This window comes from Pongo abelii, chromosome 2, assembly GCF_028885655.2.
Source record: "Pongo abelii isolate AG06213 chromosome 2, NHGRI_mPonAbe1-v2.0_pri, whole genome shotgun sequence".
Taxonomy (NCBI): Eukaryota; Metazoa; Chordata; class Mammalia; order Primates; family Hominidae; genus Pongo; species Pongo abelii.
In genome coordinates this window covers 166,174,138-166,199,880 of record NC_085928.1, presented here as the reverse complement: position 1 = coordinate 166,199,880, position 25,743 = coordinate 166,174,138, and the positions used below count along the sequence as shown (strand labels likewise).

Here is a 25,743-nt window from a genome sequence, read left to right as displayed (position 1 = left end):
ATTTTCTTATAAAGTAAACAAATTTGTTTCTGAAACGAAGAGTTAATTTTTTTGGCATGTGCATGTGTAATTTAAGTCAGATTTAAACCTAGGTATTTAAACATGTGTAACAAGCATAACTAATGATAATGTAATCCTTCAGCTGAATTTTTAAAAATCTCCTACTGGTCCTTAACATTCAGTAGAGCAAGTATCCTTTGGCCTTGATGAAAACTCAGACTGGTCCCACAGCTTTTCTGCTCATTCTATGGTAATACAGAGACCTAAAGTCATTTTAAGTCATAAGCACATCCTCCAACAATCTCAATCAAAACTTCAAACTCAAACTCTTTTCCTCTGCCCAAGCTGGGACCTGTTTAGGCTAGAAGACTACAGGAGTGTCAGGTACGTTTGGTTTCTGTTTCTCTATTTTCTCCCTCAAACCCCTGTCCTCCAGCCTCCATCCTCCAGGAGGCCCTGAAGGGCAGGACCCAAGAAGACCCCACACAGCAGACATTCGTAACTACCTTCCCTACCAGTCCCAGGAGGTCAGCACTCCCCCAGTGGTGCCACCAAGACAGATAGTCAGCCCACCTCTTTACCCCTGGATTTTCCAGGCACACATCAGCTCCTAGGCCACTATGCTCCCCAGTCATGGGGGTAATGTTTTAAACCATCTGAATGGCCTTGAAACCCCCATCCCAACCAGGGTGGCAATGAAGAGGCAGCTCTCTCCCATGCTGGGGTGGATGGAGCTCACAGCAGTTTTCGTCATATGTGCCCTTCTCACTAGATCCCCTTTACTCCCCTCTCTCAACTTTTATATTTTTGAAGCCAGTGAGGAGCTCCAGAGTCACTGAACAGAGAGTAGGGGAAGAGCAGATGGGAAGGCTTCTCTCTGTAGAAGAAAACCAACTCCTAAAGAAAGAGGAGCTGATGGAATCAGGAAAGCACCATCTCACAGCCCTCCTTATAAAAGCGGACACAGGCAGGGATCCTTGGTGGATGCTAAAACAAGGTTGTGGGGGACAGTCTATTCACATAGTCTCAAATAATCACATTCTAGGTTATTTATTAATTATAAAGTTAAAGAGGTACTGTCACAGGGAGAAACCTGGCAGACATCACTTGAATCGAGTGATCAACCTGAACAGGACCAGCAATGGGATGCAGCAACCCTCCTGGGCCCTCGGAAAACAGTGTGGAGAATACTATGGAATAGTATGCAGACAGAAAAAAGAATGAAATCATATCCTTTGCAGCAGCATGGGCAGAGCTGGAGGCCATTATCCTAAGTGAAATAACTCAGAATCAGAAAATCAAATACCTCATGTCCTCACTTGTAAGGGGGAGCTAAACAAGGGCTACATAAGGACATGAAGATGGAAATACTAGACAATGGGGACTCCAAAAGAGGGGAGGGTGGCAGGGAGGTGAGTGTTAAGAAACTCCCTATTGGGTACAATGTTCACTATTTGGGTGATCAGTTCACTAGAAGCCCAAAGCTCAGCATTATGTAATATACCCATGTAACAAACCTGCACATGTACCCCCTGAATCTAAAATAGAATAAAATAAAAAAATTTAACAGTCATGACAATTAAATGTACTGCAGGATTCATGCCCCCTCAAAAAAAGCAAAACAAATAAATCCTATAAAGGACATTTTAGAAAATTTGAATATGGCTTGTATATTCTTGAGTATCATGATTGTGTTATGGTCATATAGAAGAACGCCTTATTCTCAGGAGATACTGGAGAAAATATTTATGGATGAAATGTCACAATGGCAGAGAACAAGAGAGGGAAAAATAAAGGCAAAATGTGGCACAATTTGGTAAATGTGGGTGAAGAGTATTGGGTGTTTATTCTTTCACCATTTCTATAAGTTTTTAATTTCTCAAAATAAACAGTTGGGGGAAGAAAGAGCTATGGAACAAGCTCTTGCACACTTCATTTGAAAGTACAAATGGAGAACTGGCATCTCACTCTAAAATTTCATTTCAATTGTTTCTTGGTGTCTGGCTGAAACTTTGATTATTATATCTTCCAAGGTTTATATATTCCTAAAAGTGTAAACATATGTAACAACAACAACCTCAAAATATTTGTGCAGGACAATTACAATTTATAACACGTTTCCACTTATCTCATTTTATCTTCACAACAATCTTGGAAATAGCTGGAATATTTTTATTCTTCCCATTTTACAAATGAAAAATTGCGAAGTTGAAGGTCTGAGCAACTCAGCCAAGTTTATATACCTAAGACTAACGCCCTCACCTTCTGATTGCAGACGTCATATTTTTTCAGGACACATATTAAATATTCAGGAGGGGGGTTAACAAAACCACTTACTCTCATTATTAATACTTCCTTTTGCACAGAAAGTAAGAGAGAGACTCGAGGGTATTTGTTTATCCCCGGCTGTCTGAGAATTTTCGATTACCCTGACACAGGTGGCTCTGCTCACTGCATTCAATCAGCATGCCAGTAAACCCTCAGAGTGTGTTGCTGCTAAGTAATGTTAGTCTCCAAGTCCTCTGCATGTCACTGCAGATCTGCTGCAGCAGATCGAGGAACTTACAGAAATGAATTCTCCTGAGATCCAGTCAACATCCCCTCAGAATATGGAGTTAAATTTTGTCACAACTCCAAATATCTCTCAGAGAAATGACAACTCACAGAAGGAAGTGCACATGAGTCATAAACCCACAGCCCCAGAATACTAAGCAGCTCTGTTTTTCACCTGACAGCTGGGGTGAGCAGAAGCACTCTCTGTTCTCCCTCTCTCTCTCTCTCTTTTCTTAACTAAAAACAACTTAAGGGAAAAAGAAGAAGAAGAAAAAAGCACCCTTTTGGAGCTTGGTGAAGTCCACAGACTTGTTGTAAGAAGGTACAACAGTCCCCCAAACATTTGGCCCACCTTGTTTTTCCTTTTTTAACTCATTAATGATACAGATTGAATCTCTTCTGCCTTCACTGTTGAGTAAAGATGTCATGAAAGAAAAAAACGGTCGGGGGGTGAGAGAAAATAGAGGAAGTAAACTGCATAGCATATAAGCGTAGCCTCCTTTAGAATCTTCCCTTCAAACCAGGACTTTATGGAATAAGGTTGGGAATCATTGATTTCCAAAGAAAGCAGAAAATAAAACACCAGATGAGCACAATTGTTTTTCTGGAGTATAGTTTTCTTTAAAGCCAGCTCTCCACATATTTTCTGCAGCCTTGGCAATTGTTAACTTCTCAGTACTTCTAGTAAAGGTAATTTCTCTGAAGCTCTTGTTCTTTCTATGGAACCCAGTTGGAAAAGATTGTTTGTTAACCAGGGGCTCTGTTCTTACAGATGCATATCAGAATGATCCACAGTCAGAACTTTGTGGGCCTCTTGTTAATGTTGGAAATTTTTCAACAGGCCTGGAGGATTTGCCGGACCTGAGGCAACATGTCAACGACTGAGAGTGGTGAACTCTGTAATGTGCCTTTGCTGTATGACTTAAGATTATTCAGTTCTGCTCAAGAAAGAAAGTGAAACAAAGAAAGAGGATAAACGAAACTGGGTGGAGACGCAAGTAGCCTGTGAGACATAGGCAGAATTTACATGATGAGCATGGTAAAACTAAGTGGATTAGTAACTCCTGAGTCTTAGTAGCCATCAACAAAGTAGAGAATGTGCATGCTGAACACAGATAGGAGGGAGGAATGGAAAGAGGTGATATTGACAACATATCCATATGCATATGACACCAAACATTTGAAATATAGTAAATATAAATACATAAAATATGAGAACTTAAGTGAAGTCTTCAGTCAGCCACCCATTGGTGACCCCCATTCTAGCCACAGAAATCCTCTGTGCAAGGAATGCAAATAGTCCTTAGCTGTGCATCAGGCCAAATGATGAGCTACAGGTCATGGCCAGGTGGGCTTGTCCCTGAGTCTATCCAAGTATACTACTGACCCGGGCATCTTTTCCTTGCTGAGCCCCTTGCTGAAACCTCAGATTTGACCTATATAATCCCTATATAATAGGGAAGGTCAATGTGGTAGATAGAGAGGGCAGGTCACATGAGCACTGTGTGTCCCAAGATTTAAGTAGCTGGGTTCTTTCTCCTGTGTGAATTCTATTGTAATTATTTTAACTGTCCCTATCTCTTCCCCTCTTTCTTCTCATAATGTGTTTTAATTGATTTGATAAACCATGTGACTCATGCATCTTAATTTGTTGTGTTAGCCTTTCTTCTTTGAGACCTCTAGGATAACCTGGTAGTAGACTTGGAGACTACAATTGCATCAAGGTAATTTCCTACATAAAAAAATTACAGCAGTACTATGCAAACAGTAACAATAACAAAAATGGTAGCTCTAAATTTCGAGTAGTTACTAGGCAACATCCTAAGCATTTTGTGTATATTATCTCAAATAATCCTCGCAATAACCCTATAGAGCAGATATTATTACCTACATTCTACAGATAAGAAAACCAGGGACAAGAGAAGTTCAGTAACTTGCCTAAGATCAATTGGCTAGTAACAGAAAGAGGATTTGAATTGAGGTCTGACTCTTAATGCTATACCCTTTCTATTTTGGAGGAGGCCAAGCTATTTCCAAAGCCCCTCCCCACTGCCCACCATTCCCTCCTATTAGGTCATCCTAACTAAAATCTACCCCCATAACTTCCTAGCCCCCTCCCATGATTAATTTGTTTCTCCATTCTATTATCACCATCTAATGTAACTTTCTTACTAACTTTTTGTCTGTCTCTCCAACAAGAATGTGATTTTTCTAAGGATAGGATTTTTGTTTGATTATTAACTTCTGCTTCTCCAAGTGCCCAAAACAGTGCTTAAATGGTAAGTATTCAGTGAATATCAACTGAATGAATGAGTTAATCCTATTATTGAGTTGTTTTTTTTTCTAGAGACATCTTTGAAAATAAAGTCACAGGCACCAGATCACCTTTCAGGCTGAATAGATTAACCCTGGAAAATTTATGATTAAATCAGCTTAAAGGGCATAAAGAGTTTCAGAGCAAAATTTTAGGAGGAAAAAAAGGGCTATAAGAAAATAACACTGCCAACTCCATGGCTTGAATCTTACATGACTTCACCACAGATCCTGTGCAGCCCTGCAGCTTGGCTATCTCCATTAGATTTTCATCATATTGTAATTTCAGGGCCTTGGACTTCTCCCATGATTACCTCTGAGAAGAGATCCAGAGAAAGGAGAGTTTTACATGCCTTACCTAGGGCATTCTAGAAATGGAGCTTACGTTTGTTTGCCCCAGCTGTGAGTGAGGTGCTGCAACCACATTGTTAACTCATTCAGATGGTGCTTTATGTTTCCTCTGTTTTCAGGTGAGGAAAGTGAGCCTCTGTGAGGATAGTAGCTTGCCCCAAGTGTACAGTCTGATAGGTAGCAAAGCCAGAATTTGAAGTTGTGTCTGTCTAATGCCCTAGTCTACTCTGCAGAAATATTGTTCCAATGAGGAGGTCCACCATGAACAGAAACATGAGATTTTCTAAACAGATGAAATTGAGATGGAAAGAACCTGAAGTGAACCCAACTGTCCCCCATTGTCATTTCTTAGGATGGATGAAATAAATTTGTCTTTTCATGACACAATTTTTTTGGTCTGTACAGGATAAAACATCAGCTAAATAGGCCTAAAGTATCAGGAAAATTTTTGGTGAATTTGCAGTTAAAATGGAAACAAAACTGCTTTTTAAAATTGAAACACTTTTTTTTTTTTTTTGCCACAAGCTTGGCTGGGTTTGGCTCATCTTCTTGGATATGAAAATCATTTTCTCCAAATTAATTTCTCGAAAACTCAACTGTCCCAGGCCTTCAAGCCAGGGGGTTAAATTGATGTGATGTACCCCAGAGGCCTTGGGAACGTCCTGGCCAGGGTAATAAATGAAATGCATTAAATAACCTTAATTGATATAGTAATACTCAGGGGGCAACTGTATTGCCACAGAATTGTCCCTTTATGCATTTCTGCTCATTTAGATATCAATCAGATTTCTAAAGAGAGATGCAGTGCATCTGGATGCTACTGTGACTGCAGATGAGAAACAGCATGTAAGTGTCCTGGGGCTGTTTGGCAGCAACCTGTCAACATCTCCTTGAAATATGTTGAACCAGGTACTAGAATGTTTATAGAGGTTAGGAAACCAAGATAGGTTTTCAAGTAGAGGAAAATGAAGTTAGAGCTATTTAACTTTGGAGCTTTATTCATTCAATCACTCAAACACTTGCTCAGTTATTCATCCAGCTATTCAATAAATATTTATTGAGCACCTACTATGTGCCTGCGGCTCTGTTAGACTGGGAATATAGTTTATAAGCCTGTGTGGTCAAGTACAGTAGCTACTAGCCACATGTGGCTATTGAGCACTTGAAATGTGGCTGATCCTAATTAAAATTGTCTACTGAGCAGTTGAAATGTTTTGCTCCAAATTAGGGTGTATACAACTGATTTCAAAGACTTAGTAGGGAAAAAAAAGAATGTAATATATGCCATTAGTAACTTTTGGATACTAATGGATCATGTTGAAGTGATAAGTTTTGATATATCACATTAAATAAAATATAATAAATAACCTCACCTGTTTCTTTTCACTTTTTTTTTTTTTTTTACTTTAAGTTCAGAAATACATGTGCAGGATGTGCAGGTTTGTTACATAGGTATACATGTGCCATGGTGCTTGGCTGCCCCCATCAACCCGCCATCTAGGCTTTATGCCCTGCATGCATTAGGTATTTATCCTAATGCTCTCTCTCCCTTTGCCCCCCACCCCCCAACGGGCCCCGATATGTGATGTTCCTCTCTCTTTTTACTTTTTTAATATAGCTAATAGAAAATTTAAATTATATATATGTGGCTTGCATTATATTTCTATTGGACAGCTCTGTGACAATATTTGCAGAAGATTTCTTCCTTCTATATCATGTTTTTTCGGATGGCTTGAAGGTAACTTTCAGGGAAGATAATAAAAGATAGAGGTGGAAGGGCTGATCTACTGTGGTTAAATGATGTTTCTAGGTTTTAGGTGGTTAATTTTGGTTTTGAAAACTTTTTACTTTGGAAGTTAAATATCTAGGTCCAGCATTTTGGAACTTTCAAAATGTAGAAAATTTGGGATACTGCAATGTTTTTTGCTTTCTGGCATTTTCTGAGTTGTCACTGGATATCCTGAATCCCTGAATATCCATAGATGCCTGCTTTCACATGACAACACTAAAAAAGATGGCTTAGAAAGAAGTAAATACTTATGGAATGGGTTATTTGACAAGATGATACTATGGGAATAAGTGAAGCTAACTTTGGTCTTGCTTCTCTTATTTGAAATTAAGACATCTGGGCTGCTTTATGTCTGTGCTGATCTGCTGGCAGGAAAAAATAAATAACTGGAACTGTAATCAGCATGGAAATAATATTTAATGACTCAGGAATTCTGTAAGAATAATCAGTTTTAGCAACAAGCTCTATATGAAAAGTAAGGACTCAAATCCAAGTGTTTTTAAAATAAAAAAACTAACTAAAATTTAATTTAATTTAAAAATCATATTCTCAGATCAAAAAGTTAGTGTGTCCCCTCTTTTTGCTGTTGTCTACAAGTGGTACAGGCTTATACCCTCCTTTCATGACCACAGTTAGGCTCAATCTCTTCTTCCTGGAGCAGTGAGAAGAGTATAGGTAGAGACATTAGCCTGGTGTTTGGGAATGACAGAAAATAAAAACAACAACAACAACAACAAAAAACAAAAAACTCCTCATACAGCTCCTTGGACACACAAATGCTCTGTGTCCATCCATGTCCAGACTGACTCTATCGCCTGAACTTTTTCTTGTCTAATGAGCTCAAGAGAAGATTTTGAAATACACGTTAGGGATTTGTGGAAGTGAGAGAATTAGGGATATGAGCTTCATAGAGCATAAAGAACTGTCAGTGACTCTACTGGGAGGAACATAGACCCATAAGAAGGAAGAAATGGGATGTGGGGCTGATTTTTTTCTAGGACTGGAAAACATGCCATCGTTGCCAGATATTGTAGCAGAGACAGATGGCATGGCAGATGCTGTGAAAGAAAAATGACTTACTACTAGGTGAACCAGAAAAAATAAACAAGAGGGACAGAGGAAAAAGTACACAAGCTCCCCTCTGTTGTCAGGAACATCTTCCCATAGCCTGAAAATGTCTAACTGTATTCCATGGGGCTGCAGATTGCGAATGAAGCGTCTCACCCCTTTCTCCACTGATTGCACCTTTGGAATTTACAGCCATTCTTTTGAGAGGACTCGCTTTTTGTCTATTGATTTTCTAAGAAATAAGGGAAGGAAAAAACTAATTAGATATATGATGCCAATATATTACAAAGATGCTGCAGTTAATCTTTTTCTGGCTCAAATGGTTGCTATACGATATGTAGAAACTGGATGAAGCTCATCTTGGTTTATTTTTTAAATGTTCCCAATTAATATCATTTCATGGTAGAAACCACATGAATGCAATTGGCATTTTAATAATATTTAAATGGAAGTTGTTTAAAATGTATCTTAGCGATGCTCATTGTGGGCACACACATGACCCTTGACATTTGCATAGTTTATGACTGTAGACTCTCAGTGTCCCCAAGTTCTTGAACTCCACTCTACCTGGTAATCAGTGACAAATAAGAGCAAGCACAGAGTTGGGCTGAACTCATTTGAAAGTGCTATGTCCCCTGTGTTTAAAAGAGGTGCCTCAGCAGAATTATGTCAGCATGTGTTGTGACTCCATGGGGTTGGCAAATAATAGTTGAAGTCAAGAAAAATGATTTACAAATGCTAAAGGTCTATAGTATTAATGAATGTAGATTTAATATATACTCAACAATATATACTTGGCAACCACTGTTGTGTCACTTAAACAGAAATGGATGCAAGTGAACCTAAAATAGCCAATGTAAGTTGCTGAAACAAGAAAAAAAGTAATATCATTTGATATTAAGGATTTTTCTGCTACTACCAAAAAAAAAAAAAGGTTGGACAACTATCTGTTGTGATGATTTTTTCACCACATTTGAAAAATAAATTGAATAATTAATTAAAGCCAATAGAATATCTTTAACTAACAGAGTTACTGTAGTGTTTTCAAGGGTAATTTGATTATAAATAACATTTGCCTTCCGTAATGTTTTTAGAAACATTGATAGTCTTCCTAAGGTATACCCCCATTGTACATGGACAACTTTATTCCCATACACACACTGTATGATTTACAAAATTGTTGCACAGGTGACTCTCAACAACATGGAATCCAGAACTAACACAGGCACCTTGTTTTTCCCCCATTTTTAGGGTGCCAAATGTACCCAAGTTCACCTGACAGTCCTGTCTCTTTATTTCCTATTTCTTCTTTATTTCCCAGATCAGTACCTTCCCCTGGTACAGTAAAGTAGAAAAGACCATATGTATAGATGTGTTTCCAGAGACTTATATCAAACTCTGGCTGTTCCAGTGGGCCACCTCGGAACAAATGAGTGTACTAAGTTTGAGGATAAACATTTTCTGAAAGCTAGGAAAAACTCAGGTGGAAGCGATTTCAATCTGGAACAAGTCCTTCATGAGGAGCTGCCTGTGGAATGTCCCTGCTAGGTCCTCCCAGAAGAATAAGCCTCAGAGCTTGATTGGCCTGCTGGGGTGAGTCTCCCCTTCCTGGTGAGGGGGAGCAGGCTACATTCCAGCATGAGGTGGTCGATTGCTGCTGTGTTACAAAATGCCACATGCCTTGACCTTATCAACAAGTGGCAAATCTCCATTGTTTGACACCATTCATTATGCTTCTGAACTTGGAAAATGACTCAGGATAAAATAGCTTCCCATTCCGCTTTGTGGAATTGTATATAAGAAACTACTCAGGGAAAATGTAAATTTTCTCTGATTCCCACAAAGGCTAAACAATGCTGCAGTTACGAACTCCACCAGGCAGCAGCAATTATTTTTTAAAACACTTTGAAGATTTCTTTTAATAAATTTCAACATGTAATAAATATTGATACAAGAAACATCATTATCTTGTTGGTATCACATAGTTTGGCTCCTAATTGAGGATTTCCTCCTTCTATAAATATAATGCAAATTATGTTTTGCATTATGTAGGAGTTTGAGAGACTCCTAAAATATATTCCTAAAATTAAAGGTAGGGGTATGATGGGAAAAAAATCCTTAAAAATCTCAGATGTTCTGCTATCCTGTACATGGTATAATTGCAAAGAACACTGTCTAAAAGAGGAAAATAGTCACTAGGCACTTAAAATGTGAAGCAATTCCAGTCTTTCGTAGACCCCACTAAATGGCATTTTACTTGACGCTTTTGCAGACTAAATAACATTAGTGCTCTGTTTTAATGTGTCATTAAGAATTGACTGGAACATTTCTACACTGCTGGTGGAAATGTAAACTAGTACAGCCACTGTGGAAAACAGTGTGAATATTCCTTAAAGAACATGCGCGTTTACAGCAGCACAATTCGCAATTGCAAAATCGTGGAACCAAACCAAATGCCCATCAATCAACGGGTGGATAAAGAAACTGTGAGATATATATATGTGTGTATATATATATATTTTTGCTACTACCAGAAAATATACACACACACACATATATACATATATATATATGATGGAATACTACTCAGACATAAAAAGTTACAAATTAACAGCATTTGCAGTGACCTGGATGAGACTGGAGACTATTACTCTAAGTGAAGTAACCCAGGAATGGAAAACCAAACATTGTATGTTCTCACTGATATGTGAGAACTAAGCTATGAGGATGCAAAGGCATAAGCATGCTACAGTGGACTTTGGGGACTTGGGGGGAAGAGTGGGAGAGGGGTGAGGGATAAGACTACAAATACAGTGCAGTGTATTCTGCTCGAGTCATAAGTGCACCAAAATCTTACAAATCACCACTAAAGCTCTTACTCATGTAACCAACTACCACCTGTACCCCAATAACTTATGGAAAAATAAGATAAAAAATAAATAATAAAAAAGAGTTGTATGACATCATATTATCCTTGCAATAAACACTTCTTATACTAATAAAATGCTTATGATTTGCTTTATCAAACACCTAATCTTTGCTTTGACAAAAAATATGCAGTTTTCTGTCATTTCCGTGGAAAATTTCCAACACTGATACTGTTTTATAATGAACTCCTAATTTTACCCAGATTCGAGAAAGAAGAAAACTGTAGGAGAAAGTTAGATATGACTATATATATTTTACATTTCTCTGTAGTTGAGAATGAGATAAATGGCAAGGAAAATAATTTCCATAACTTTTTTATGGTCAGAAATACAACCTAGAAAAATTCATAATATGTCAATCATTTATACTTTTCCATTACTATAACCCTTCTATAACCCTATAACAAGAATCACTCTTTACAGAACCTGATTTATTACAAGATCCTGCCTTTTGAATCATCAAGGACAAAGTTACCTTCAGTGTAATATCATGTGAATCAAACTATTCTAATTATTTTAAAAGTGGTAATCCATATCATATTGTTCAAATAACCAGAATATTCATTTTTGCTCTTTTTCTCAAATATCTTCATACTCAGTCACCTCAGGTAAGTGATAATCCATATGATTTTGAACTTCAGTTAACTGGAATATTCTTTTTGATTCATCCTCAGCCTCCCAAACTATCTTCTGTCTCAAACATCCTAGCACGTTCCGTAAATAAATGTAAACTGAAGAAAATCTGGTTTTAGAAACATTCTGAAAGCTTCCACAGGGAGAAGCTTAAACTGTGGTCCTCAAACAGTTATAACAGAAAGGGGATAAAATGTTGCAGCTCTTTGAGAATCCACAATCAAACGTCAATGAAATCTTATTTTGAAGCAGTCGCTCCTGTGGAATCCCTGCTGGTGGCACCACTGAGCATTGCTACCACAGACTGGAAACTAATCAGACTTAGAGCCATTATAAAATAGGAAGACCCTCAAAGGATTTACTGTGAAGCGATGACGGCTGAGTTATAAAGCCCCTTTCCAATTAACTTTATTGTTTTAGTTGATGAAATCACAAAAGTGAAATGAACCTGGAAAGGGTGAGCACTGTAACGAGCGGGAGCCACGAGCCCAGTGCCTTCAACTGCTTTAAAAAAAGAAGATGCAGCACGCAGAGCATTGGTTTTGGGGGTAAACGCTGAGGCCAAAAGGCATCGGTCGGAAACATTTTTATTTTTCACATTCATTTCGATCAGTCTGAATACAATTCATTTCCTACTGTGAGCAGAATAAGCCCTCAAACTGAATCAAGAATTCTAGAGTATTTTATTAACTTTCTTAACTTACCTTCCATGGGAGTGTTACTGTCTGGTCGATTTGCAAAGACCACATCCACATACTCGAGCTGCAGCCTCTGGAGGGAACCCTTCAATCCTGGGAGCAGAAGCAGGAAACAAACCCCAAAATCGAAATATGAGCACTATTCAGAGTTGAAGTTTGGTTTCTTTCAAGAATTTACTTTAAAAAAATAGAATTGGAACAGTTTCAAAAATGCGTTGAATACAATGATTGTTAATTGACTCTAGAATGTTTTAAAAATATATCAAAGGCGGACTTCCCCCAGTAAAAAAAGTCTTAGAGCTTTTTCAGGAATATTGTCACTCTCACAGGAAAATATACATTTAGGAACGACCTTCACAGTGACCCGTATGTGGCAATATCCAGAAGCAAAATTTAGAATAAAAAGCAGCTTCTTTCCAACAGTTAGTGTTTTTCTTCTTGAACAATGCAAATTAATGTTTATGTTTTGGATCACTTGATAGGCTTATAGTGAGCTAGAGGTACATTTATTACACATAAAATTCATTAAAATGGTTTAAATCAGAAATAAATGACTGCCCCAACCCCATTTTAATGTAAATGTTGGTTTTAATAGTAATATAAAGGGGTTAGCAAATGAAGCCTTTGCTCAACATTTTACTAATTGGAACAAAGTTTAAGGAACATAAAATATAGCTGAGCTCTACCATTTCTATTATTCTCTATTTTGGGGGAAGAAACAAAAACACTAGACGCTAACGCTATAAAGACTGAAGACGTAATATGAAGGAGAGAATAAGAACTTAAAAAGGCAGTCAGGAACCAACCGCCTATGTTTCAGCCCTAACCATTTGGTCACATTTCTATGAATACTCAGAAAAATATTAATTTTAGTAAAATTAATACTTCCCTGAAATAGAATGTATTGTATATAATATTATGCAACCAAAAGGATGACAGTGTTCGAGAATCATGTTACCCCATTTCCATGGGGCACACAGCATTGAGCATTCTCTTATCAGCCTCTTTAATTCCTCAGGGAGACCAGAGGCTTTACTCTCTTTATTATAGGCATAAAGTTAATTGCATGTTAAATGAGGCTCTTATAAATTTAAATTTGGTTCATTTAAATTTGATTTTTCATACTGGTTTATCAGCCAGCCACAATTACTTTTATGACAGGAAAATGGAGTGCTTGAATATTGTTCCGGAAATGTTTTCCATCCATTGAGAAAGGATTGTCTGTGATGGTAGCTTGTTAAAAGCTTTGATGAAGAGATTAGGGCAGACAGATGTTATGAGGTCTAATGCCTGCTCTTATAAACCTTCCTTGATGCTCAGGCACAGGGTATCACCAGCTATCTCAAGAAACAGTGTGAAATTAAATTAACATGAAAAAGTATCATGATACGAGCCACTTTTGGGGACAGTTGTATGCAGGGAGGAGGTAAGGAAAGGACAAGAATGCTAAGTAAACAAATAACAGGGTATCATAAGGTTTGAAAGGTCGGAAATCTGCACCCTAGCATGCTAGGGACCCCACTTGGGTTCTTTGACCTTTTTTTGAGACTCAGTTCTCTAGTCTGCAGTGGGCCTAACAATACTGACACCTTCAGAATTGCTGCTCCTGGGAGAGCTGTGTAACATAGTCTACAGAACCAGAATGTGAAATTAACCATGGTGTTCACATCTGGAAAGTTTCAGGGGGAAGACAGCAAAAGACCAAATGTCAAAAATTTTCACTAGACCCCCTGTTTTGGAAAGGGGCATTTAATGACAGTTCTGGCCTATGCCTGGCAGAGGAAATAAGTATCTTGTTTTCTGACAATGGCCCTCTCTCTCCGTTCTCTTCTAAACAGCTCAGTGTGGGCTGAGAGTAACTAGCAGAAGAGGCTACAAATAACTTGGCACTGTTACAGCACTGTGTGATCAGGCATGTCACAGACAGGTGTGACTTTTGTCATTTATTATTCCATCCCATGAGCATGTATTGAGTTCCAATTTCATCCTGAGACTGTGCCAGGCTCTCGGGGTTTAAAGATGCACAGACACAGTCTTCATCCCAAGGAGCACTAACAGTGCATATTGAGAGCGTCTATTGGCACAGGTTCCTTGTTCAAGGTCGTAATGTGTACCTGGAACTAATGATATGGACTTGATACTAAGGTCAGCCTCATGGTATTTGGTCATTCCCACCTCTTTAATTCTTTCTCTGAAAAGCACTCTTTCTTGATATTTGGCAAGAAATTCAAGTATCTGAGGCCAGTGATCCCTCCTCTGACTTTGAAGTGGAGTGAAAGGAAACTGTCCCCCTAAAGGACAGTATCCACTCACTTTAAAAATCTCAATCACATAAAGTCTTGTAATCCATGGTATGAACTTTGGATTCTGTGTGAGATTTAAAGACGTTGGTGGGGGAGGGTCGAGTGAGGAGGAGATTAAGCAGAGGAAATAATATGATCAGATTTCCATTTTGAACCGATGGCTCCACCTGCTGAGAGGGACCTGAAGGCACAAGAGTGAAGGCAGGCACAGCCACCACAGCCCATCCAGCTCAGACAAAGTTAGTGAGAGGTGTACACATTTGGGACAAGTTGTGTAAATAGTAATACATGGACTTGCTGGTATGCTGGCTATAGGGTGTGGAGATTAAACAAGAATGACTCCTAGATTTTTGGCCTGAGAAGTGAAGTGACTCTAACTAAATGGGGCAGTCAGGGGGAGAGCCAACCAGAGGTGGTTGGGGAGCCAAGCTGAGTCTAAGCAGCACCTCAGTCACTACATGGAGCTCTTGGCAGCTGGATGGACCAGTCTGGCATTCAGAGCAGGTGAGGCACAGGGTTTGGGATTCAGGGTGCTGATTTGGGCTGTCCCGAATGACCCTGTGATATCCCTTAGCCTCTCTGAGCCTCAGTTTCCTCATCTGTCCAAGGACAAAATGGTGCTTGGTGATCTTCCTGCTTTGGTCTTTCATGTGACTGCAAACCAAATCAGATATTCCTGGTTTTCCTATCTGGATGCTTTAATTTTGTAGAAATACATAAATTAAATCAATATTAAGATATGTTTCATGAGTATCTCCTTAAGAGCCATTTACGTTTAGTTTCAAAAAACAAGTCATCATGTTCTATCTCCATTTAGCAAATGTTTGTTGAGCACTGGCTTAGGGCCAGGTATTGTTTTAAGTTTAAGTAGACACGCAAAAATGCATTAACCTTGGCTCCAAAAGGGCAGCTGGGCAGCCAATCTTAACCTAAGGAGTTAAGTGCTCCAGTGCAGTAAATGCACTTGCTGAAGGCAATTTGACCTTAGCCTGTGCCTCCGCACTAACCCAGTGTCTGTGGAAAGAGGAAAACAGGAGAAGCAGGAGAAATGCTCCCTAACCTTGAGGAGATAATTAGAAGTAAACCAGCAATTTCTCAAAAGTCCACAGGAAAATAAATTACTCAAAGAAAATAGTTGTCAAGTGACTACAGTCAAAAAAATCTAAGTCCATTTTTCTTTTAGGTTCCAAAGTTTAACAAGAACCATACTGTTTAGAAGGTAACCTTAATTCAATTTAAGTGTATTTCACAGGTTTCTAAAGAAATATGTTTATTCCAGACAGTCAGCAGACTGGCACAGTTAGAGGTGGATGGGGTGTTCACTGTTGCAGGTTTGACTGTGTGGAAGCAAGGAAATCAGTAGTTTGGAGATTCTGCAAGGGTTCTATTTAAGCATGCTGTGTCGTCACCTTTTACACCTACCACGCACTTGCTTTTCTATCTAGCTTGCAAAAAAAGTTGCCTTAAATAATATACATTGTTTATATAATTTCTAGTTTTTTCTCAGCAGACCTATCATCATAATTTGAGACATCTGCTTCTTTTTTAAAGGCTGGGTTGTATTGGAATCATATTCAGCATGTGGCTGTGCCTCCTGTTACAAAACGTGGTTATCCTTGATGGCTGATGTAAGTTTACGTGAACGTAGTACGCTGAAAAAAATCCTGTGGCAAATCCATTTGTTCAGAAATGTATTCTTTAATTGAAAAATCATAGATTGTCTTTTTCTTTTAAAGTTCATAGAGTTTAACATTTGTTATTAATTAAAAAGTTTCAAGCAGAGCTTTCTCAGATTATTTTCCTCTCCTACTCCAAAAACAATGGCAGTGGGTTTGTGTTTTGAATTGCATAACAAAACTGTTTACCTGAAAGGCAAATGTAGAGTCAGACACAGCTTTTGGCTGTTGGAATACACAAGCGATTTACTTATTCTTACTTGGTGACCTACCAAACTATTTCTTTTCCTTTACATTAGGCACTAAAGGAATGTGTTTTATTTTAATTTAATTAATTAATTTTTTCTGTAGAGACAAGGGTCTCACTATGATGACCAGGCTGGTCTCAAGCTCCTGGCCTCAAGCCATCCTCCCACCTCAGCCTCCTAAATCATTGGGATTACAGGCATAAGCCACCATGCCCAGCCAGCACCAAAGGAATCTGTTCTGCTAACTTCTAAGATTGGCTCAAATTGGGGTTTAAAAAATGTTTGTGGAATGGCTGAACGAGTAAATTGGATTTTAGAGCCTGAGGGGACTTTGGGATTCTAAATGAGTGTAATCAATCTACTAGTGAAATTTCTTCCTCCTTCTTGTGAATCTAAGGAGAGCATTACACCTAAGCAGATCTAAGTCAAGAACTTTGGGCTCATTAAAAAGGCCTTTCAATATGAATTCTTTCAAACCTACATTATGCACAAATCAAACTCATTGTATACTCTGTAAACTAACTCAGGTGGCTAAGGTCACCCAGCACAGAAGTGGCCTGAACTCTGTATCAATTTGAACTTTCTGTCTTATCCTCTAATGGTACTTCTCTAATTTAATTTGTATACAAATCTCCAATGTCGAATGAGGTCACCTTCATCACAGAACCAAGTACCAATGAAACCCAAGGATAATGACTTGTAAACTTTTTTAAACTTTATTTTGGGTCTCATCTCATGTCCTTGCTTTTCTGCAAAACTCACTCAATTCCCTAATTTCAGCCTGCCTAGAAAATACTTTGAGCTAATTCTCTTGTAATCACAAGGCTTTATCTTTGGCAGAAGCTATGGACTGTAAAATAACACCACCACCACCAACATAATAACAAATGATCTCAATTCTTCTTCCATCTCAAAAGTTTGAAATTTTGTGTTAAAGTTTGAATCTGGGTCAGCTTGAATTCCAGCTGAACTGGGCTGAACTGGTTTATCCAGCCTTAGTGATTAGTTCCCAAGAGAATTCCTGACTTATTTAAAGGTGGAGGAATTTAAGGTATTTCTACTATGTCATATGAGGCTTGAAAAAATGCTTATTTGCGGGCAGATCACCTGAGGTCAGGAATTTGAGACCAGTCTGGCCAACATGGTGAAACCCCATCTCTACTAAAAATACAGAAAAATCAGCTGGGCACGGTGGCACACGCCTGTAGTCCCAGCTACCTGGGAGGCTGAGGCAGGAGAATCACTCGAACCCTGGAGGTGGAGGTTGCAGTGAGCCAAGATGGTGCCACTGCACTCCAGCCTGGGCGGCAGAGTAAGACTCCGTCTCAAAAAAAAAAAAAAGAAAGAAAGAGAGAGAACCTGAAATTATGTACACACTCTGGTAAATATTAAAGCAATGGAGATTCAGTGAGGAGCATAGTAGCAGACCTTCTCCATTCTTTTTCTCTTCGATTTTATATTTCTTTGTTAATTGCCAGTGTGAACCATTTTCTGAATCTCTCTTTTCTAATTAATTAGATTAAAAAGAAAAGAACAAAAAACAAGAACTTTTCAGGAAACATACTGCTGCCCTGTTCATTCAGCGTGGTTCTGTAAGCTGACGTGAGTTATTTGTCACTGGCAAACTCCATGGAAGATAACAGAAGTCATGAGGGCAAATGCTGCAGGAATGCTAGGGCAGTAACAGCTTTGAGAGGCAGGTTAGCTTTGACTTCTCAATGTCAAATGGGACACTAAGGCCTGAGAAGGGATACTGTTTGGGTGAGGAATTTGGATGCTTTTCTTAGGGCTAGAAGGTTGTCATTTATTGTAGCTGTTTCAGAATGTCACTACTTAGTAAAGAGTATCCGTATCCATGGAATGAAGACTAGCAGTTTTACTTATAAGGACAATGATGATGACAAAAATAACATGTGTTAAGTGCTTATTATGTGACAGACACTGTGCTCAATGTGAATTACATAATTTTTATCCCCATATAGTAACCCTTATATTTATAGTCTATAGTTAAGGAGACAGAGGCTAGGTAGGTTAAGTAACTTGCACAAAGTCACCAGCTCATAAATGACAGAGTTAGAACTTGAACAAAGGTCTGTCTGATTTGAAAGCCCATATGCTTAAAATTATATTAAAAAACAGTCAGTGAGAGATACCAAACCTATACAAAGACTTTGGAAACAATGGGGTGATAAAATTATTATGGTATATATCTATGTACACACACACACACACACACACATGCATGCACACACATATGGTTCACACTGGCAATCAAGAAAGAATACATATATACATTCTGAGATCTGGCTTCAAAAGTCTTCATTTTAAATTCAGTGATTGAATACTGAAACTATTTTTTTTCTATTGCAAGTCTAAGATATTTCAATGTAATGTTGTTTATAGGTCAATAAAGATCTTCAGCTTCCAAGTTGGAATAAAAATACTCAAATGAAACATTATCTCTTAGGTTCAAGGAGAGAAAAAAGTTCACAATGAAATGACAGCCTGGGAGAAAATATTTGCAATACATATAACCAAGTAAAAAGTGAACATCACTAGTATCAAAGAGCTCCTGCAAATTATTATGACCAAGACGAACAAACCAAAAGAAAAATAGCCTGACAACATGAAGAGTGAATTTCCAGAAAAAGAACAAAATTATTAAAAGAATCATCAAACTCACTAATAAATAAATATATAAATAAGGAGATAAATAAGACCAGCTCATCTAACAGGATGGCATATTCCTTTTAGAAAGTAATTTTGTGTTAAAATTTGTATCATTCTTTGACTTAGCAATGCCACTCTGGAATCTGCCCCGTTTACCTAAGGATGGTCACTTGTATAATTCTTTATAATGCTAAAAACTGAAAATAATCTGTAAGTTGTGTATTTTAATTAAGAAAAAAATCAAGGCTTAGGTTAATATTTGTAGCCTGGTTCTACTGTTTATATATATATTTAAAATATAAGCCACTGTTTGGATGGATGGATAGACAGATAAGTCAGTACAACCATAGAGAAAAGGTGAAGAAGATGTGTACCAGATTGTCAAACTCTAGGATGGGATGAGATTGGATGAGCAAATGGAGAACCTGGCTTCCTTATCTATTTTTACTTTTGAAGTGGTGAGATTAGAGCACATTTTACATTTTTGGTGATGTTAGTATTTCCTAAATGAAATTATGTTTTAAAAAGGAGAAAATCACTTGTTTCAATGATCAATCATGAATCTAAAGTTACAAAATTCTTAGATTTTTTTTGAAATACAGATAGTTCACAACTTAAAATGGTTTGACTTACGGTTTTTCAACTTTATGATGTTGTGAAAGTGATATGCATTTAGTAGAAACTGTACATCAAGTTTCCATACAACATTCTGTTTTTCACTTTCAGAACAGTATTCAATAAATTATTAATACATGTGACATTTAATTTATTATAAAATAGGCTTTATTATAAAATAGGCTTTGTGTTAGATGGTTTTATCCAATTGTAGGGCAATGTAAGTGTTTTAAGCATATTTAAGGTAGGCTAGGCCAAGCTATGATGTTTAGTAGGTTTGGTGTAGTAAATGTATTTTCAGCTTAAGATATTCTCAATTTAAGATGGGTTTATTGAGATGTAATCCCATCATAAATCGGGGAGCATCTGTACTTCACAAACTAGTATAAACTCTTAACATTTTTCTTTACTGCAAAAAGTATAAGTGTAAAATTTTATATAGCCAAGCAGGAAATAAACAAAAATTACTCACAATTCTCACAATCTTCACGATTAAGTAGAGTAGTAGTACTTTATTACATAATGGTTCTTGTTGACTGTTTTATTTCCTGTTTATTTCTAAATTATACAAAATTTTGAGTGCCTTGCAAAAGTAATGCACCAGGAATCAATTACCTAGCGGTAATTTTCTACACATTTTTCTATGCATATGTATATACCCTTATAAAACAGTATAGTACACTACTCAGTGATGAGTGCACTAAAACCTTAGAGATCACTACTATACAATTCATCATGTAACCAAAAACTACTCGTACCCCAAAAGCTATTGAAATAAAAAATATATATACGTGAAAAAATCTAAACAATAATAAAATAAAAACCAAAAAGTATAGTAGTCTTAACATATGTCTACACAAAAATTTGCACACAAATGTTCATAGCAGCATTACTCAGAGTAGCCAAAAAGTGAAAATAAGCCCAACGCACTTTAACTGATAAATGGATAAACAAAATGTGGCTATCCATATAGTGGACTATTACTTGGCAAAGAAAGGGATAAAATACTGACATGTGCTACAACATGAATGAACATTATGCTAAGTGAAAGAAATCAGTTACAAAATATCATATATCATGAGATCTCATTTACATGAAATGTCCAGAATTGTCAAATCTATAGAGATAAAAAGTAGATTTATGGTTGCTTGGGACTGTGGGAGGGGGTGAGGAGGTGATAGGGAGTGTCTTCTAGTGGGTATAAAGTTCATTTTAGGGGGGATAAATATGTTTTCACATTAGATTAGGGTATTTGGTGTACAACTCTGTAATGATACTCAGAACAAATGAAATGTACACTTTAAACGGGTAAACTTTCAATGTACGTACATTATATCTCAATAAAGCTCTTTTAAAAAGTCTTATGAGAATGTTTTATTAGTAATAGCTGAAAATGAGAAGAGTTCTATACAATTTTGCCTTTTCCTTTTGAGTTCCCATTCTCTCCTCTACATCTCTGCATTCCCTATATTTAACCCCAAGAAGAAACTTGGTTGATTGTGGCACTTTTCATATAGAACTTTTTCCTCTTCCAGTGTGTTCTGAATTTGTTTGGTTGATACCTTTCTTAAATGAAGGGCCCACAACCAAAAATAAAATTGAAGCAGAAGCACCCACCTTCAATAATATGCTTTCTTGACAGCCCTCTTTCTGTTTCAGCTCTGCCAAGAAAAAGAAGCAAATAACTTTGAATGAGAGTGTGCTTTCTTTTCTTCTCTAAATCTCTGGCCTGAATTGCTAATTTTGTACCCTGTTCTTATCAAATGCTACACCACTGGAGGCTAAGGAGAGAAGTCTGGTGGGCAACACACTGAACCCCTTTTCTTTGGAGATCTCAGTAGATAAATTATCCACGACTGTCACCATGCCACTAACATGCTCAACACCAGGCTCCAGTTAACAGCAACTCAGCCACGTACACTCTGTCCATATTTAATTCAAGACACTGTACAACCTTTTCACCTTGTTCTTCACCAATCTAGAGAAAATAAAAAGGCTTGACATAGGTTTGTGAGTTTATTGTAAGATTGCCAAGCTGCTGAACTTTTTTGTCAGCTTTTCTGATAAAGGAAGCAAATTTGGAAGTGCCTTTTGACTTCCAAAATAAATTTTAAAACTAAATTAAAATGTGATGAAGCAAATGTTCCTTAAATTAGTAACCCCAGAAGACAGACCCTTAATCATAAGGACTTTTGCCTTCCCAATTCTCAAGCTCTGGCCAATTAGAATGAAATATGGTACTTGAATTTTAAAGCATCCATAACATGTTTCCTCAACATCAATACCTTTGGCAGCTTCTTTTTAAATATAATGTTCACCATTCACTTTTGTGAATGTATTCTTATTTGGTATTTTTAATAAGTACATTAGTAATACCGTAGGTAGTATTCTACTACATATTCTACTATATAACGGTTCTTGCAGACTGTCTCATTTCCTGAAAGGTTTTGTAGCATTTTGAAAGCACTGAGCAATGGCACTGTGAATCAAAGCACAGGCAATGAAAATCCACATTTCTCATAGGCATGATGTTGCTTTATTTTTGTACAGATTACTACAGGAATGAAAATTTAAATTCCATATTTCTGTCTTTATATCATTATAAATAGGCTCAAAACCAACAACAAAATAGAGTATATGTTTGCAAGTGTGTATATACACATAGACATTTTGATTAGAAGGTTCCTAAAGAAGAATTGGCCTCTGCCTCCAACTAAAAAAAATTCCCTATCAATTATAGGAAGGTAAATAAGGTTTTGTTTGTTTTTGCTTTTTGTTAAAACTCCAGCATTATTATTATTTTTTTTTTTTTGCAATTTCTGTCTCAAAGATGGAAAAGCACAGTACCAATGATTGCTCTGGTATATGGAATAGCTTGCTGTTTTCTTACATGTTTGTTAAAAAGGCCAGCCTAAGTCCTGCTGAATAATGTAAGTACCAGTTCAAATGCCAGCAGGCCCATAAGAAGCCAGTTCATCCTGTGAAATCATCCCACAACAGAGAGCATTTCTCTTTCATTTGGCCTGACAGCGAGTGATACAGGTAGCTCCAATGAGCTGGTCCTTATTCTCCAATGAGATGGTCCTTTTGATCAGCACTTTCAGAGCCCTCTGCAGAAATGATCAGAGACTTAGACATGGAGCCAGACAAGATATTTTTATCTTTGCATTCTGTATAAGTCTCTGAGTTTTGGCAGATTTGAGTGACTTTTATTCTGTGATGCTTTGTGCCTATTTTTCTTTCCTCAAATTTGAACTCTATTTTGGAAATGATTCTAAGTATGAGATTGGTATTTGAAAAATCTACATTGATCACTTAGTAACAAGTGACCACATGTTTTGCACTAAATTTCTTTGGGAGTACCTTGCTAAAATGAAATCTTGGGCTAATTGCTATTTCCTTAGTGTGAGAAAAAAAATAAAAAAACAAAAAACCCTCTCTCTAAGCCAGTTAATCTTGCTATGTTATATGTAAAATAACTGCCTAATAGCAAAAAAGCATGAACTACTAGTTGTTGTCTGTTTAGTAGGAAAAATAACTTACTTTCCACCCCAGTAGAGTTTGGTTGTTATGACCAGACTGGACCTCCTGTATATCAAAAAGACAAACACAGAGAAGTAGTAAATAAATGCAGGTTATTGTACCGAGTCATATTATTATAATAGCACCAGAAAGAATTTGTTATTATACCTCACATTTTAAAAATTGGTAAAGAGGTAAATTTGTTAATCCATCTCACTGAAATAAAGACAAAGGGAAGCTAGTGAGGGGGGACTCGAAGTCGGATCCTAGAGGAACAGGCTGAACGGAAAAGATCTTTGCCTGGAGGAGGTGGAGGGCAGTGATAACAAGTCAGATTGGGAACTGACAGCAAGCCCATGTCGACATAGCAAAGTAAAGGTGAGTGGTGGGCCAGCATGGAGGGTCAGAAATGGCGTGTGGGGATGGAAGTAAAAGGACTGAGGGGATGAATTGCTTTAGTAAGTCAAACGAACAAACACCAATGAACACGTATTCAGCATCTGGCTTCACACTGATTGCATGTGAACTCCTCCCAGGAGGACTCCACTCTGCCAAGGAACATGGACCCTTGTGGCTCCGGGTTATTATCCCTTCTAATATCACATTCACAGGCAGGAACTGACTACATAGACATCTAAATGATGAAGTGAATTATAATAGTAAATATTTAGAACAAACAGGAAAAAAATGTCTTTGAGTGTCTTATTAAATGGAAATGTCATTTTAGGAAAACAGTCCTAAAGTCCTTAGCTCAAGTTTCTACCATTTTACTGCTAAGGGAATGAAATGTGCAAATCTCATCAGCAAACTTATTACCTTCTGAAAGCCAGAACCAAGGGCAGGAAATGCAATCCTAGCATTATGATCATGGAATAAGAAATATGTCTTGAGAACTACAGGTATACAATAAAATTGGGAAACAGATCTCAGTGCAATTTGGTTTCCCTCGGTATGTAATTTGATTGCACGGGTCTAGAAAAAAAATCATTTGAGATTCAAAGGTTAAGGCCAATCTTCAGGAGCGCTTGAAATAAGGCATTTATAATTCCATCATCTGTAGAGTCAACGCCTCAGGGCTCTCGGGTATAAAAGCCTAGTATGATTAATGATAACCAATGGGGAATGACGGTGCCAACTCTGACGACTTGGTTGCAACAAGAAAAATTTGTTGAAAATGTTAGCAGCCCCATCCCACTGAAGTTAATCCCCCCAAAAGTAATTTGAATCACTATAATGGAAGGTCGATAAATACATGTACCTGGAGATAACACAACCTGAAAGGGCTGATGTACTTTCCAGGTTAACACATCAACCTCATGATACCTATTATAATAGCAATCTGCCACAGGGGAGCCTGGTCTCCTTTAGCACTTTCCACCTTCAACAAAAAGCTGGATGGAATATTATAAAAACTGAATGCAGTCCTTTTGATTATTCAAAGCTGCCCATTCTATACAAACACTGCCACAGACTTAGTTTTTCAAAGTTAGGCTTCCTGTAAAATATTTGGCCTATATGGATATGCACACTAACATATATGTTCAAAGAGTAAGAGTAGACAGCAGCCTGGCAAATTGTCACTGACTCCCACAGAGGCTATTAGAGCAACTCTTCTGAGTGGGTAGAGAATGATAATGTATTTTACAGTGATATAGCACAGCCTTCAAAATGCTTTTGCACACCTTATCTCAGTCTGTCAGCATGACACTTCATGAACTGTTATGCTGTCCATTTTACAGGTGGGTAAATTGAGAATCAGAGAAGTGTAATAACTTGTCCTGGATAACACAGCTAGCAAGTGGTAGCACCAGGACCAGAAGTGAAGTGTGCTAGTTGAAAAACAGTTTTTATAGGCTCAAAGCTATGATGATATGGTTTATCTTTTCACCAGTCTCATGGGGGCAACTGTGAACTGATATAAACGCTATGGAGTATAATAATAGCTTGAGTTTTTATTTGCAAGAATGAAAGGCAGTTTGTGGAAAATGCATGGTAATCCATTTTCTACAAAAGGTATATAAAATAGGTTCTGCAGCTATGGAGAGTGATAATTTAATGTTCTCTGGGTGTTAAGAAAGAAAAGAGCTACTGCGCTGACGCTTTCCCTACTTCCTTAGATGTACTCCAGCAGCCTACACCTTGTTGCAGACCTCACTGTACTATTAGTGTAATTATCTCCAAGGTTTCTGTTATAATTGAAGTGTGTACCCCAAAAACATATGTTAAAGTCCTAACCCACAGAACCTCAGAATGTGAGCTTATCTGGAAATAGGATCACTGCAGATATAATTAGTTAACAGGTAGAGTAGGCCCTTAATCCAATATGACTGGTGTCTTTATCAGAAGACACTTAGACACATGAGAGAAGAGCTGAAGT

General features: G+C 37.6%; 1 protein-coding gene across 1 annotated transcript in view; it reads right to left on the bottom strand.

Moving 5' to 3' along the window:
• The window catches only part of KCNAB1 (potassium voltage-gated channel subfamily A regulatory beta subunit 1), a 119,647-nt gene that overhangs the window by 54,157 nt on the left and 39,747 nt on the right, over positions 1 to 25,743 (bottom strand). Inside the window, exons 5-7 of the mRNA XM_002814211.5 lie at positions 23,388 to 23,432; positions 21,462 to 21,505; positions 12,339 to 12,425 (exon numbers count right to left, since the gene is read on the bottom strand). Coding sequence (XP_002814257.2) covers positions 12,339 to 12,425; positions 21,462 to 21,505; positions 23,388 to 23,432 — 176 coding nt within the window. The remainder of the gene's footprint in view (positions 1 to 12,338; positions 12,426 to 21,461; positions 21,506 to 23,387; positions 23,433 to 25,743) is intronic.